Source organism: Hemiscyllium ocellatum, chromosome 7 (genome assembly GCF_020745735.1).
Source record: "Hemiscyllium ocellatum isolate sHemOce1 chromosome 7, sHemOce1.pat.X.cur, whole genome shotgun sequence".
Taxonomy (NCBI): Eukaryota; Metazoa; Chordata; class Chondrichthyes; order Orectolobiformes; family Hemiscylliidae; genus Hemiscyllium; species Hemiscyllium ocellatum.
Window position 1 is genome coordinate 101,683,925 of NC_083407.1, and position 17,326 is coordinate 101,701,250.

Sequence of the window (17,326 nt, forward strand, 5' to 3'; positions counted from 1 at the left end):
TAGAGAGACAGCCAGCGACAGACAGAGAGACAGAGAGCCAGAGAGAGACAGCCAGCGACAGACACAGAGAGAGACACACAGAGAGACAGACAGAGAGAGATAGAGAGAGAGAGAGACAGCAACAGATAAAGAGATAGACAGACAAGACAGAGAGAGAGAGAGAGACAGCAACAGACAGAGAGAGGGGGAGGGAGGGAGAGACAGAGAGAGAGAGAGAGACAGACAGACAGACAGTGAGAGAGAGAGCGAGCGAGAGCGCGAGAGACACAGCGCGCGAGAGACACAGCGCGCGAGAGACACAGAGAGAGAGACAGACAGAGAGATAGAGACAGACAGAGAGATAGAGACAGAGTCAGACCGACAGAGAGAGAGAGATACACACAGAGGTTTGGGGGAGGAGAGACAGAGACAGAGAGAGACAGCCAGAGACACAGTCAAGTCAGACAGACAGAGAGAGAGAGGGGCCAACAGAGAGGGGGAGGGAGGGAGGGGGGGTGGGGAGAGAGAGAGAGAGAGAGAGAGAGAGAGAGAGAGAGAGAGAGAGAGAGAGGACAGAGAGAGAGACAGGACAGAGAGAGAGACACACACAGAGACAGCTACAGAGAGAGAGACAGACACAGAGAGAGAGAGACAGACAGACAGAGACAGAGATGGGGGGGGAGGGAGGGAGGGTCTGTGAAGTTGGAGCAAGAGAAAGGGGGAGATAGGCATCAGTAAGATGACACTGGGGAAAGAGAACAAGCAGGGAAAAAGCAAAGACAGAGAAAAGAGAGGATGAAATAGGAACAAGGTTCAGTCAAGAAAGATAATGGCTCTTAAGACAGAAGGAAGAAAAAAGAAGTGTTCACACTTCAAAAGTATACTGAAGTGTCATATTGTAGCAACAGGATCTCTTGTTTCACCAACTTTAGAAATTTGTCATTACTTTAACTTTCCCCATGTCACTGACTCTTCAATTTTTCCAAAGTCACCCACTGTTCTACGCCTTAAAAGATGAATGCCTGTCCACAGACCTGGGCCAATTGCATTATTTAAAATCTAGGCTTTTTAACTAGCTTTCCTGAGAATTGATCATCACTTAGTTTTACTGCTCACTGGGTTAATAAGTTACAAATGTAATTCCCAGGTCAGTACAAGACAAGGGGATAAACAATCCTAAATTTGCCTCCAAATCATCACAGGGTAATCTAATCGGTTCAAAAAGGCAAAAAGCTCTTAAATCTAGACTATCAGAGGCCAGATCAGGATTCAACGTAGATTCCAAAGCAGCAAATTTGCATGATTGAAAAAGCCACTCAATTCAATAAAACAAGTGATGTTAGGTACAGTAAATGATTGACCACAAAGTGTCAAATGGATGGTATTTCAGTAATTTGACTTATTCCAATACCAGATGCATCCTGATCCCCACAGTAGTGTCCTTTTTTGCAAACCAAAATTAGTACCAATAAGATCCAATGCTAATCATAATTCTTCTTATTTAAATAATTTTAATCCACTGTAATGGGATAATTCATTTTGATCCATTATCACAAGTTATAATAGACTTTATTCTTCCTTTACAAATGACGACAGCAGCAATTTTAAACAAATGCACTAATTCAGCTTCCCATTCCTGCACTATGGTGTTTCTTTGCATGTATTTTTAACAACAGAGCAACTCATCCACTGCAGTACCTACCTGTGCCTCTGGAGGCCCCCCTTCATCTCTGATCAGCAATAGATAACTCTGGCCGTCCACCACGATCTCCTTCTTAAAGCGTCCACCTATCGCAGAAACAGGTTATTGAGATGGGCAAAAATATGGCTGACAGCATTCAGGTCAGGAAAAGGTACAAGGTAAAAGTAATACCAACTACGGGACGCACATACTCTACACTAGCAAAGGATGGATGTTTTTGGTAACACAGACAGACTGTTGACAATGGCTGAGAAGAGACAGACAAATTGTGATGTGACCAACATCTACAGGTGAATTAGACAAAAAGTTTTCGCAAACATATAATCGAAGAACCTATAACGTATATAATGATGAGTAGGCCATTGTGAAGCCCACAAGCAGATATTCTTGGTAAGAAGCAAGTTGAATTTATGGCTCTCTTAAAGCTGGGACACACAATTCAAAATGTGTTCAAAATTTGTGCTATCCCTCCTTACACCATTATTTGGATATTATAGAAGCAATGCTTCACAACCATGATAACAAATCACAAAATTATTATGGTACAGGAGGAGTCCATTTGACCAATCATGTCTGCACCGGCTCTCTGAGCACTTTAACTTTGTGTCAATTTGCCATCTTTACATCATCATCCCACACATTACTTCTGTTCAAATCATCGCCAGTGCTCTCTTGAATGCCTCAAATGAAGCACATTTCCAGGCAGTTCATTCCAGACCCTAATTAGTCAATGTGTGTAAAACAATCTCTTCTCACCTTGCATTTGCCTTTTTTAACCAAAATACACTGTATCCTCTGATGCTTGATCCTTTCACAAGAGCAGTTTCTCTACGTTTATTCTAACTAGTTTTTCATGATTTTGAAATCTTCTATCAAACTTTCCCTTAACTTTCCTCTTTCCAAGAAGTTCTCACAACGTCTCAATGTAATTTCTTAATTGATGTTTCTCATTCCTGGAATCATTCTCTTAAACCTCTAGTGCATTCTCTCTCATGCATCACAACATTCCTCAATGGTGTTGCCCAGAACTGTACACAATGCTCCAGCAGAGGTCTAACTAGTGTACTATCCAAGTTCAGCATTACATTTGTGCTCTTGTACTCTATGTCTCTACTTATGAAGCCTAAAATACTGTCTGCTTTACTATCAGTTTTCCCCATTTATCCTGCCTCAATGAACAGTTATGCATCTACACTCTCAAGTCTCAAATGTTTTTGCACACCAGTGACAGAAATATTCTTTACGTTATATAGCCTCTCCACATTCTTTACACCAAACGGTATCATAGAGCCATACAGTACAGAAGAGGCCTTTCAGCCCATGGAGTCTATATTACCAGAAACAGACGACTACTGACATGAGTCTTACTTTCTTACACAAGACCCACAGTCTTGCAAGTTATGACACTTCAAGTTTTGTTTAAAAGGTTATGAAGTTTCTTGCATTATCTACCCTTCCAGGCGGTGCTTTGCAGATTTCCACCACACCCCTGGGTGAAAACATTTTGCCTCATATCTCTTGCTTTTCAGTTTCAAATTATGCTCCCTTGTTGCTGACCCTACGACGAAGAGGAGCAGCTGCTTTCTACTTACCCTGCCCATGCCCCTCATAATCGTATCCACCTCTAATCAGATTCCCCGTCAATCTTCTTTGCTCCACACAAAAAAAACTCAAGCTTTTCCAGCCTTTCTTCATGGCAGAAATGCTTCATTCCAGCCAACATCCAGGTGAACTTCCTTTGCAGTCCCTCCAGGCAACTGCATTCTTCCCATTACCTCACATCTCTCTGCACCTGACTTCATCAGTAACCTTTCCACCCTATCTACCAACTTCTCAATGTCCTTTTGAAGTTCTACACTGTCCTGCTCACAGTTTACAATTTTTCCAAATCCCGTGTCAGCTGCACAATCTACATCATTTAGATATGAATTGAACAAAGCAATGGTCCCGATTCCAACTGGAGGGAACTCTGCTATGAGCCCTTCTCCAGCCTTGAAACTACCCATTAACTATTACTCGGTTTCCTATTCTTCAGCCATGTTACTACTACTGTCCCTTTATTTGATCACTCACAACTTCTCAAAAAACCGTTGCTTGGTACTGTATCAAACACCTTTTGGAAGTCAATGCACACCACTTGAAGAGCCTTGCCTTTAATAACCCTCTCTTATCTGTAGAAAAAGCTCCAGCAAGTTAAGTGAACATGATTTTCTTTTTTAAAATATATGATGACCTTTCACAATCAACCGATATTTTTTCCATGTGCCTGTTAATTCTATCCTAGATAATGATTTCTGGACATTTCCCCATCACTCAAGTTAAACCTCTTCTATAACTGCTGAGCTGACCATTACAACCTTTTGAACAACTGTGGATTACCTGCAATTCTCCACTTCTCCAGCACCACCCTCTGAAACCAAGGAAGATTGAAAGATTACTGTGATTTACACTTAACTTCCCTCAGTATCCTTAGTTAAAACTCACACAACACCAGGTTATAGTCCAACAGGTTTAATTGGAAGCACACTAGCTTTTGGAGCGACGCTCCTTCATCAGGTGATTGTGGTGGGCTCGATCATAGCCCTCCACAATCACCTGATGAAGGAGCATTGCTCCGAAAGCTAGTGTGCTTCCAATTAAACCTGTTGAACGATAATTTGGTGTTGTGTGATTTTTTAACTTTGTACACCCCAGTCCAACACCGGCATCTCCAAATCATGCTCAGTATCCTTGGATGAGACTAATCCAGTCCTGGGTGCCTTGTCAAATTTAAATATTGACAGCTTTTGCAATCCTCCTTCTCACCAATTTTAAACTCTTCTAATTGCTGAACTTCCTCTTTTGTCACCATGATCTGGGCAATTTCTGTCACATTGGTGAAGACAGAAGCAAAGTGTTAATTTAACTCCTCTCCAAAGGCCTCTTGCCTTCATGTGGAAATCCCCTTTGTGGTCCCTAATTGGCCTAATTCTTCCTTTTACGACCCTTGTCTTTACTCAATAAAAGTTTGACATTTGTTAGATTTACGTCAGTCAGAGACTTTAGCATCAGCCATCCTAACAGCGCATAACAATAGCTCTAAACTTCCTATGTACATTCCTGAAGCAGCCAACCATATACACTTTGAGACTCTCATTGCGCTTGCCAATACACTGATATGAGAACATCTTGAGGGTACTGAAAACCATAGGGCATCACCGGGAATAGTAAGCCTGTGTCCTGATACAGAAAATTTAATGCAAGTAGTTATCTTTTGTCCAAGTTCTGCCCCAATAGTGATACTTTCACAGATAGTAAAAAATAAAAAGCCACCCTTGTAAACACACCTGTTCTTCTTTAAGCATTCTTCCACACATCAATATGTGTAAAATTTCTCATACAGAGTCATAGAGATGTACAGCATGGAAATAGACCCTTTAGTCCAATTCATCTATGCCGACAGATATCCCAACCCAATCTAGTCTCACCTGCCAGCACCCGGCCCTTATCCCTCCAAACCCTTCCTATTCATATATTCATCCAAATGCCTCTTAAATAATGCAATTGTACTAGCCTCGACCACATCTCTAGCAGCTCATTCCATACACGTACCACCCTCCGAGTGAAAAAGTTGCCCCTTAGGTCTCTTTTATATCTTTCCCCTTTCACCCTAAACCTATGCCCTCTAGTTCTGGACTCCCCGACCCTAGGGAAAAGACTTTGTCTACTTATCCTATCCATGCCCCTCATAATTTTGTAAACCTCTGTAAGGTCACTCCTCAGCCTCCGACGCTCCAGAAAAACAGCCCCAGCCTGTTCAGCCTCTCCCTGTAGCTCAGATCCTCCAACCTTGGCAACATCCTTGTAAATCTTTTCTGAACCCTTTCAAGTTTCACAACATCTTTCCGATAGGAAGGAGACCAGAAATGCACGCAATATTCCAACAGTGGCCTAACCAATGTCCTGTACAGCCGCAACATGACCTCCCAACTCCTGTACTCAATACTCAGACCAATAAACGAAAGCATACCAAACGCCTTCTTCACTATCCTATTTACCTGTGACTCCACTTTCAAGGATCTATGAACCTGCACTCCAAGGTCTCTTTGTTCAGCAACACTCCCTAGGACCTTACCGTTAAGTGTATAAGTCCTGCTAAGATTTGCTTTCCCAAAATGCAGCACCTTGCATTTAGCTGAATTAAATTCCATCTGCCACTTTTCAGCCCATTGGCCCATCTGGTCAAGATCCTGTTGTAATCTGAGATAACCCTCTTCGCTGTCCAATACACCTCCAATTTTGGTGTCATCTGCAAACTTACTAACTGTACCTCTTATGCTCGCATCCAAATCATTTATGTAAATGACAAAAAGTAGAGGGCCCAGCACCGATCCTTGTGGCACTCCACTGGTCACAGGCCTCCAGTCTGAAAAATCTAAAATAGTATTGTGTCCTCAAATCTCCAATGAATGGTGAAAGTTACAAGTTACAACCAGTGAATAAGCAGGTGGGAACAGGCTGACTAAACATCAAATTGGCACAAACTGTCCACATTGCCGCTACCTAAATGCCACTGCAATCAAATCACGGGGGAGAGCTGCCATAGTGTTTGGCTCAGTACAAGCTGGAGTAATAGTGAAGTGATACAGTTGCCGAGCATCGTGATGCAGGTGACCAAACTTACCAAAACTTTCAAACAAAACATTAAAAGCCAGGCTGTGCACATAAAGAGCTAATGAGAAGTGACAGAGTGCGACAGTTTCCGAGAGTGATGATTCAGAGGAAAACTGCTGTTCACAGCAGCGGGACACAAGGTAATACTTATGTACCAGCTTCCATGATTGGGTTTCCTGGTTGGACTATATGAGCATTACTGGTCAATTCAGACAGATACAATCACTGTTTTACGTGGAGAAGTGAACCTCCTCACTCCTGAATGAGAACATCCTCATTCAATTTTTTTTTCATTCTGCTTCTCGAAGTGTCCCAGATAGCAATGACAGCTATACAGAAGTAGCAGTAGCTCTCCAAAGGGCATTGGTATTCATGAAGGAAAACCATCACTTTTGTCAATTCAGAATACAATCTGGAATTGATCAAAACAAACTGCTTTGGAGTGAATAGCAACTCAGCATCTTCATTTGAAGAAGTGCCTCTGTAGTAACTCTCACCAAGTCCTATATATTCATCACCTTTGTGCTGAGATCTAAACTGGCTTCAGGTTAAGCAAATTTTAAAATTTCACATTTTTTGGTTCAAATTTCATCATGGTCAAGGCTGACCCAGATTCAAAGGTTCTGTATTTCTTCCCTGAACCTCTGTCTCTTTCTTTCTTTAAGACAATCCTTAAAACCTTCCTCTCCTACCAATCTTTTTATCAATGTTCTAATATTTCTTTATGTTGCTCCATGCCTGTGTCAATAATATTTTGATAAAATATCTTTGTTTTACTGCTTCAAAGGCACTATATAACTAGACTCCAGTAATTAGCCAGCACAACTCCAGATGTTTGCCACCTTCATCAAAGTAGACCTGTCTTCATGTTTTCCCTGAATTCTAATCTTGCTCAGTTGCATTGGCTTTTCAAGCCTCACTAACTGAGCTGCACTGAAGCATTATTGCCCGCAGGCTTTGTCTGAGTTGCTCACAGCTTCTGCCAACAGAGCCAACAATTTGCCAACTTTCTCACATCTTAAGGACTGGTGTGTTCTTAAGTGAACAGCTCAATTTCTTCCTTGAAGGACTACGTCAAAGATACATGGGGAGGTGGCAGGTGGATTCACCCACAAATATCCTCAAATTGACTGTGAAAATTAAGAGAAAAATCACTCCCTTGAATGGAACAGGTGGAAATGGTGAGGGCAGTTCCTCCAGTCTCAGGATGGATCTCCCCAGAACTTATTGCTGACAACAATGTGTATAGCAAACCCATGGTTCTGGTCATGAGGAAGTCACTGGGAGTCAGGCATGGGGCGATGGGGGGAAAAGAAGGTTTGCACACAGCTGGTGAGATCTGTTGTTGACCAAGATATGGGTATTGTGTGCAGGCTTAAGTGTAAGGACCTCCTGCTGGTTCTGGGCAAAAGTAGCAGTGGGTGCATTTTGGATGAGAAGAAGGTGGCTGCAAGAGTATTGAGGAAGGAAGCTGCAAGTGGTGAGTTTGCAGAGGAGATTGTTGCAGGAAGTGAGATGGCAGAGAAGATTCCCAAAGCAGTACTGAGGTGGGGGCTACTGCGAGAGCAAATTGGTAGAAGGAATCTATATATGAGATGAGAGGAAAGGAGGTTTGTGGGCATGGGGGGGCAGTTGGAGCAGGGAGGTTGTACTGAAGAGAGAACAATTTTAAAACTGTCAAAGGAATACTCAGCTGATACAGAAGAAACCTCAATTCTGAGATAATTAATTTCTTGCAAATGAATGTAGAATCTCTAGTTTAGGGCTGCCTAAGTTCAGGAGTTACTATACTAGTAGCTCTAGTATACTGTACTATTAGTTCTTGGAAAAAGAAATTAGTGGACTCTACAGTAACAAACACTGTCAATTGGTAAATACAAATGGAGATTGGAACTCAAGATGTAGCAAACAGGATTCTGATTAAAATATTCCAGCTTTGTGCATGTGCAATGGAAACATTTCAGCTGTAGCCTTTGTAATTTGCAGAAGGTGTGTTTAGAATGGTAGCGTGGTGTGTGTATAAGTATGTCAACTATTTTGAATAATAAATCAAAGGTTATCTTGACCTAATTTAAATGGTAATGTGTCCAGGAAATAATGCATGCCTTGTGTTCTGTGGCTTTAACTTTAATTGAAAATTGATAATTGAGGATTGCTAATTGATAAATCATACTAATTCTGCTTGCGTAGAAATGCAAATATCCTATATGTCAGGGCAAATGGAGAAGACATTGCTACTACGTGACGGTATTATTTATAAATGAGTCAGTGATAATGAAAATGTAGCCCCGAAAACCAAAATGCCGCCCTCAAAAATCAAGTAGTAGCCCTTGAGAAAATCTGAAGAGAACTCATAGAAATTTTTTTTTCAAAAATATACTTTATCATAAAATTATTTGGATCTCTATACAACTGGTCATGCCATTCTTCTGCACATATTACATTACTTTACATACAGACATCAAAATTTATTTTTCATATATACAAGCCTGTACATTTACTATCCAGCTCTTCTGCTGAGGCGTCAGCGGAGCCCAAATAACTGGGTGGACCTCCTGTTCTTCTTAGGCAGGCAGATGTTACACGGTGGTCTTTCCCCACCGCACCTTGGCGGCAGCTGCCCCAACCTTCAGCGCGTCCCTCAACACGTAGTCTTGGACCTTGGAATGTGCCAGTCTGTAACACTCATTCAGGGTCAACTCCTTTAGCTGGAAGATCAACAGGTTTTGGACAGACCAAAGAGCGTCTTTCACCCAGTTGATGATCCTCCAGGCACAGTTGATGATCGTCTCGGTGTGCATCCCGGGGAACAGACTGTAGAGCACGGAGTCCCACGTCACGCGCTTCTCGGGACGAACCTTGACAAACACCACTGCATTTCTCTCCAGACTTCTTCTGCATAGGTACATTCCAGAAGGAGGTGTGTGACAATCTCGTCCCCCCCGCTTCAAGGGCAGCGTGCAGTGCGGCAGATAGTCCGGACGTGCATGAAGGATCTCACAGGCAGAGCCCTTCTCACCACCAGCCAAGCCATGTCTTGGTGCTTGTTAGAAAGTTCTGGTGATGAGGCTTTCTGCCAAATGACTTTGACAGTCTGCTTAGGGAACCGCTCGATAGGATCCGCCTTCTCCTTTTCCCGAAGGGTCTCAAGGACACTACGAGCTGACCACTCCTGATGGACTTGTGGTCAAAGGTGTTTTTCTTCTTAATTAGATTAGATTACTTACAGTGTAGAAACAGGCCCTTCGGCCGAACAAGTCCACACTGACCCGCCGAAGCGCACCCACCCAGACCCATTCCCCTACATTTACCCCTCCACCTAACACTACCGGCAATTTAGCGTGGCCAATTCACCTAACCTGCACATTTTTTGACTGTGGGAGGAAACCGGAGCACCCGGAGGAAACCCATGCAGCCACGGGGAGAATGTGCAAACTCCACACAGTCAGTCGCCTGAGGTGGGAACTGACCCCAGGTCTCTGGTGCTGTGAGGCAGCAGTGCTAACCACTGTGCCGCCCATAATAGAAAAGTTATTTTGACCCCTGCTGCATAACAGCCAAAATTAAACACTCCAGCCTGGGTCTGCCCCTGTTCAACTAAACCATTTTCATGGAACCATTGTTCACTAACACCTGAACTGTTCTGATCGATCTATCAAAAGAAAAATAGCCTTAAGCCTCTTCCCTATCACAGGGTGGAATCAAGTGCTGCCATGTAAAATTACATTTGTAACTCAAGGTTCTGTGGAAGTTACATTCTGAAGAATGTTGGAAATGGATTTCATTACAGGAAGGACACTGCATTCCCTAACAGAGGTCAATGATGCTGTACTACATATCTGAAAACTCTTTTCTACTCAGCATAAAATTACATGCTTACACTGGGGAGAATGACAAAACAGTGCAAATGAATCTCTTGCACACATGCCAGAAATAGGGCCAATGCCCCTAGAATGGGTGCTGATGCAGATTATGTCTGTGCCATATGTCAGCAGCCTGCATGCAGGAACTGAGAGTTCGCAGTCCAGTCTGCCAGGGTGAAATTATTGCTGAATGCAGCTCACAATGCCAGACATACCGAGGATAAAAAAAGAAAATAATAGGCTGTTAACCATTCCCCTGCTAGAATATTCGGTTTGTGAAAAGCAGAAACTTATACAGTGTAAGATGCACCAGTTTTAATTAAACATTTGACTCCCATAATTCACAGCCTCCTTTGTAAGGGTTAAGTGCTCATCAAATCTCAGTGGGTTGGCTCCTGATCATTATCCAATATTGCCACTGCGAAATGAGAGGACATCTGGTGAATCCGGGATTTATCCTGAATACAACACGCTCTACAGCAAGTTGGCTCACATTCAAAGAATGACTGATTGGGTTAAGTGCTTGAGAATTGCTAGTACTTTAGCAACAGCACAATGAAGCAAAAGCCATTATTAGGAGCAGAGTTGGCGGGGGGGGGGGGGGGGGGGGGGGGGGGTGGGGGGGAGAAAGTGAGGGACATCATTAAAATATGATGCATCGACAGTGCCTGCTTTAAGGGAGTCTGGCAGTGATCCTTCAATCTTACAGATCTTGTTTTTAGTCTCTAAGATATGGAGCAATATAAGAAGAATTTTTCTCCTTAGAGTAAAGAAGGTTAATAAGGGGAGATTTTAGACAGACATTTAAAACTAGATCAAGTCGTACTAAACCAGATAGGGAAAAGCTGTTTTCACTAGATGGATAAGTAACCAGAAGGGACAGATTCAAGGTAATAGGAAAAAGAACCAAGTAGCAGATGAGGAGATTTTGTTGAGCAACATATTATGATGATCTGGAATGTGCTGCCTCCATCTGTTCATTCAAATTATTTTATACATGCTGTTTTTGCATCTGATCTGTACAGGGAGCCTGTCACAATGCCAATGTCATTGATAGTAATATATATCAGAAAAGTAGCATACTCCAGTGCCCCTTACATCAGAAGCCCCATCATTACCTGCATGAATGATGTGGAGATCCACATTGCACTTTGCTCAAAAACTGCATACATTCATGTAGAACTCTGAGCTCAAAAACGGCATGAATTTATGTAAAACTCTTATCTCACTTTTTAGATTAGAATCAATCTAAACATCAGGTCATAGACAGAGAACACAGGGGGCTAACACCTTCAACATATTTTCGAGCTATCACCATTGTTAATAGCTAACCCGAGAATGCAACTTTAAAAAAAGGGTTTTGTGATTTACACATGAAAGAAGTGAAACTATCACTATATTCCAACAGATGAAAGGCTTAACAATCAATTTATAATGTATAATTTCAGTTACATCACACTGCAAATTTTTGCTATAAATTCTGTTATGATCGAGCCATCCACAATCACCTGATGAAGGAGCGTCGCTCCGAAAGCTAGTGTGCTTCCAATTAAACCTGTTGGACTATAGCCTGGTGTTGGGTGATTTTTAACTTTGTACCTGCACGAAGGCAGCATTTCTAATTGTGACAGTAGTCAAAATTGGGACCCAAGCTCATGAAGAACACTAAATAAATCAAAGTTTTCATTCTTTCTCAGTTTTCTCCTTCTACTCCCTGAAGGTTTTCTGAACAGTGTCATCAGTACCTCACCATTGTTTACATGCGCATATAAGACATAAATGCCAGCAGGTTACTTAACTACACAGATGTCACCTTCTGGTCCTGTACATGCAAGCTCTATTGATCCAAATTTCCTAGCAATGTTCATTCAATATCAAGAGCAGGACATTGGCTAAATTTTGTCTACCTTTAATCCAAGCACTTCACTGCAGTCCTACTACACCTCAAGGTGCAAAAACAGAAGTTGCTGAGAATCCGGAGAAGGGTCACTGGACCCAAAATGTTACTTCTAATTTCTCTTCAGAGAGGTTTTCTAACAACATCTGTTTTTGTTCTGATTTAGAGCATCCGCAGCTCTTTTGGTTTTTACATCTCAAGGTGATTTGACACAGATAATCGAGTGAGTATGAAATCATAAGGACTAGGACATGCTGGCAAATATCCATGGAAAGTGACTTAACCTTCTCTCTCTAAACATTCATTAGATACAAACACTATTACAGCACCGAACAGGTGAGTTTAGAAGGTATACTTCAAATTCAGAAAGGTTTCAAAAAATACAATGCCAGCTCCCACTTTAATGCTGTTTCATAGCTTTGGGATTGATGGCAAGATTTTTCGACTATGTTTACATTTTATTTTGAAGCATCTGTGTCCCTTTATTTTATGCATGAAAAAGAATTAGTGTTGTCAATTTTTATGAAAGCCTATTTTCAATTCACTTCATTTCATACGCTTTACTCTAAGATGTAATCCGAGAGTAAATGCCACGATTCTGTTGGCATAGCAACGCTTGAACAGTATGCTTTGAGTAGGTTACACAAAGCTCAGCTTCAACAATCCTGTTATGTACTGCTAGGTTTGTTGCTACATGGTTCATAATGATGGTCTTTACAGTCACAAGTCACATAGATCCCTATATGACTCATTTCTATTTAATAACTGCTATCATCTCCAACCCTACAACTCTTCAAAATGTATGCATTTCTCCAATTTGGCATTTTGCACGTCTCCAATTTTCACTGCCTCACCAATGGCAGCTGTCTCCTTACAGTAGTCTACTCTGAGCTCTGGAATTTCCTCCCTATACCTCTGATTCTTTTGCCTCCGTGAAGAGGCTTCTTAAAAGCTACCTCTTTAACCAAGCTTTCACCAGCTGAACTATTCGTTTACTGTGCAGGGGATATCACATTTTAACATATATAGATGTTTTCATCATCTGCCCATGGAACACCTTGGTAAATTATATAGGTTATAGACACTGTAAAAGTGCAAGTTGTTGTTGTCAGACCTGGTTTTTATTCAGGCTTATAATCAATTCAATCTGCTGATCGGAAATTTCATTTCTGGTTTAGTGCCATGTTCACTTAGAAAAGCAGTAACAAAAACATAAATAGGAACTGGAGAAAGCTAATGTATATCTTGGATCCAAAAGAGGTTCACGGTGTGAAAATTCTTATGTTATTCCCCATGACACAAGAAATAGAATGTGGGTAAGCTGGTATTGAAACATTTAATCAAGCATTTATTACATTCACTGCAATAAACAAACAATAGATCACACAAACTGTCGGAGTTAGTGTGGGGCTATTTGGTCATGGAGAATATTATGCATCATGCTTCAAGCTACCCCAGTTTAAAATGGAGATTGCAACTTTTGTACTGTCAGGACACATGCTATGATACAATGATAATATCATAAGCATGATTCTTAAAAGATATACTGAGAGTGACAGTGAGACATAATAAACGTGCCATTGGACCTTTCAACCCTGCTCTGCTATTCAGTAAGATCTTCCATCTGCTATCTCCACTCTACCAGCCTCCATTATCCATATATCCCTTCCTATGCTTTTGTACCCAAAAGTTCATCGGCCTGCCTTGAATACAGAAAATGACTCAGCATCTGCAGCTCTTCAGTACAGACTCAATGATTCACAATCCTTTGAACGAAGAATCTCAGATCTAAATGATTAAGGAAAAACAAGAAACAAAAAGAAACTCGTTTTCAGAAATAACTCAGAGTCATAGAGATGTACAGCATGGAAACAGACCCTTCGTTCCAACCCATCCATGCCGACCAGATATCCCAACCCAATCTAGAGCCACCTGCTAGCAACCAGCCCATATCCCTCCAAACCCTTCCTATTCATATACCCATCCAAATGCCTCTTAAATGTTGCAATTGTACCAGCCTCCACCACTTCCTCTGGCAGCTCATTCAATACACGAATCGATCTCTTTATGAAAAAGTTGCCCCTTAGGTCTCTTTTATATCTTGCCCCTCTCACCCTAATCCTGTGCCCTCTAGATCTGGACTCCCCGACCCTAGGGAAAAGACTTTGCCTATTTAGACTATCCATGCCCCTCTATAAGGTCACCGCTCAGCCTCCGACGCTCCAGGGAAAACAGCCCCAGCCTGTTCAGCCTCTCCCGAGAGCTCAAATCCTCCAACCCTCCATCCTTGTAAATCTTTTCTGAACCCTTTCAAGTTTCACAACATCTTTCCGATAGGAAGGAGACCAGAAATGCACGCAATATTCCAACAGTGGCCTAACCAATGTCCTGTACAGCCGCAACATGACCTCCCAACTCCTGTACTCAATACTCAGACCAATAAACAAAAGCATACCAAACGCCTTCTTCACTATCCTATTTACCTGTGACTCTACTTTCAAGGAGCTATGAATCTGCACTCCAAGGTCTCTTTGTTCAGCAACACTCCTGAGGACCTTACCATTAAATGCATAAGTCCTGCTAAGATTTGCTTTCCCAAAATGCAGCACCTCGCATTATCTGAATTAAACTCCATCTGCCACTTCTCAGCCCATTGGCTCATCTGGTCCAGATCCTGTTGTAATCTGAGGTAACCCTCTTAGCGGTCCACTACACCTCCAATTTTGGTGTCATCTGCAAACTTACTAACTGTACCTTTTATGCTCGCATCCAAATCATTTATGTAAATGACAAAAAGTAGAGGACCTTGCACTGATCCTTATGGCACTCCACTGGTCACAGGCCTCCAGTCTGAAAAACAACCCTCCACCACCACCCTCTGTCTTCTTCCTTTGAACCAGTTCTGTATCCAAATGGCTAGTTCTCCCTGCATTCCATGAGATCTAACCTTGCTAATCAGTCTCCCACTGGGAACCTTGTCAACTGCCTTTCTGAAGTCCATATAGATCACGTTTACCGCTCTGCCCTCATCAATCCTCTTTGTTACTTCCTCAAAAAACTCAATCAAGTTTGTGAGACATGATTTCCCATGCACAAAGCCATGCTCACTATCCCTAATCAGTCCTTGCCTTTCCAAATACATGTACATCTGATAATGACTATAAAGGTCCAAAATCACATATGGAGTGTGTTCCACATTTTGTTCTGCAGTCTGGTGAGTGATCCAATCTTATTCCAGATGGTGCTGCAGCTACAAAACTAGCCTCCCATTACCCACAAGGGTTACAAAGAATAATCGGCATGTGCTGAAATGCTGCACATGTATTAAGGGGGCATTAATCAGTCCTTCAGGGGTAGGGGGAGGACAACGGGCAAGGGGCAGGAATCTAGCTTCCTCATGGTAGCAAATGTTCAAATTAGCTCACTATTTAAGAACAGGGCAGGACATACCTCGTGAGCTTAGACTATTAAAAAAATACAAATATGGACATCTGAAATGGATGTGCTTCTGTACTTTTAAAGAAAGATTTGTGATGATTAAATACAATTTTTCAAATCAGGAAGGGAAATAACATGTGGTTTTCATCTTTCTTGATAAATACCCATGGTTTTCTGTCTCCTTACCTGCAGCTCTGCCTCCCACTACAAATCTTAACTGTACAAATCCTATGTGCAAAACTAAGTTAAAGGGTTTAACACAAAAGGAACAGGGAAAGACAATACATCTAACCTGACTAAGGTTCAGACCGTGCTCTATAATACACAAACCAATTTAGTATTATCTTAACCTCAAGCTTTATTCTGCAGCTCACCATTTGTTGCGAAGAAAACCCTCCATTTTGCTTTTACAGTGACAAAAACAGAAGTTGCTGGAAAAGCTCAGTAGGTATGGCAGCATCTGGATACTGCCAGACCTGCTGAGCATTTCCAGCAATTTCTGTTTCTGATTTACAGCATCCGCAGTTCTTTTGGTTTACCTTTTAAAGTGTCTGCTTTTGCTGATGTAGGAGGAAACTTATTCCAGCAGCTTCACACGGTTTCATGATTTTTCAATGGGCAGTTCAAATGTGGTAATGTAAGTTCGCAATAAAAATTGGCAGAATATTCAAGGTTTGCGTAAAGATTTGTAGCCGTAGATGTGGATATGTCTGCCAAGCTGAGAAATTGATTTGCAGATGTTTTGTCACTGTCTAGGTGTCTAGCTAATCAATAGAATAAACAACCTACAAAAAAAAGGACTGATAACCAGTGCTTTGAAGCATCCTGTGAACTGCTGCTGCACTGTATGTTCTGGAATTTATTTGGTTCTATTCCTGCTGCTTCCAGTTGCTTGTTGTAGTGGCTGGTATATTGGGTATAGGTCTGGACAGGGGGATAAGTGTCTGCAAATCAACTTCGCAGCTTAGCAAACATACCCATAAGTACGGCAATCGGCACCTGAGCTACAAATCTTTATGCAAATCTTGAACATCTAAGGATGAGACACGGTAAGACAAGCAAGGAAATGGGAATTGGGTGCCAACTGTCTAAGCGCTACCTATAAACAACTGCAATTCCTCTTTGGATGCTGGAGGAATCAAATACTACAGCCTGTCAGATACAGACCACCAATCAACAACCCACAAGAGGAGAAACAGTCTCAGGATGATCCAAGTTATGATTACGGACTCTCACAACAGACTACACAAGTACAGACGAGCACTTGTGTGCAAAAAATCATTAATTTCAAAAACAACCAATCAGAAGTAGACCACGACAATCAAACAGGCCATCACCATAGGACAGAACAGAACCAATACAGAAAGAGAATGGCAGTACAAGACAAAATGACTAAGCTAGCCAACAACAGCAAAGACAATACGACAGACACCTGGGTAAGAACCTCTCCAACAGACAGCTCACAGACACAGAAAAAGCCAAGCAACTCAACTACAACCACAGGAATGCAAAGACAACAGACTTCCTAGCTGCCCGAGAATGTATGCTCAGAACTAATGGACTAACCGAAGACACACAGCAAGCAGTCAGACAAACTAACAAAGAAAAGGCAAATGAACAACCTCAACACCAGAGATGAGCCCTAAAAGACAAGAATCATAGTATCAGCAGATTAAGGCAGAATGACAGTTATTACAGACAAGATTGAATATATTCGGAAAGTAGAGAAACTATTTGCAGATACCTACATCTATCTACATTACAGCTAATCAATAAAATAAACAACACACTAAG

At 41.8% G+C, this 17,326-nt stretch overlaps 1 protein-coding gene across 4 annotated transcripts in view; it reads right to left on the minus strand.

Moving 5' to 3' along the window:
• The window catches only part of agap1 (ArfGAP with GTPase domain, ankyrin repeat and PH domain 1), a 788,284-nt gene that overhangs the window by 330,605 nt on the left and 440,353 nt on the right, over positions 1 to 17,326 (minus strand). For all 4 annotated transcript variants that reach the window (XM_060827602.1, XM_060827601.1, XM_060827600.1 and 1 more), the window contains exon 4: positions 1,682 to 1,767. In XM_060827602.1, the coding sequence (XP_060683585.1) occupies positions 1,682 to 1,767 (86 nt within the window). The remainder of the gene's footprint in view (positions 1 to 1,681; positions 1,768 to 17,326) is intronic.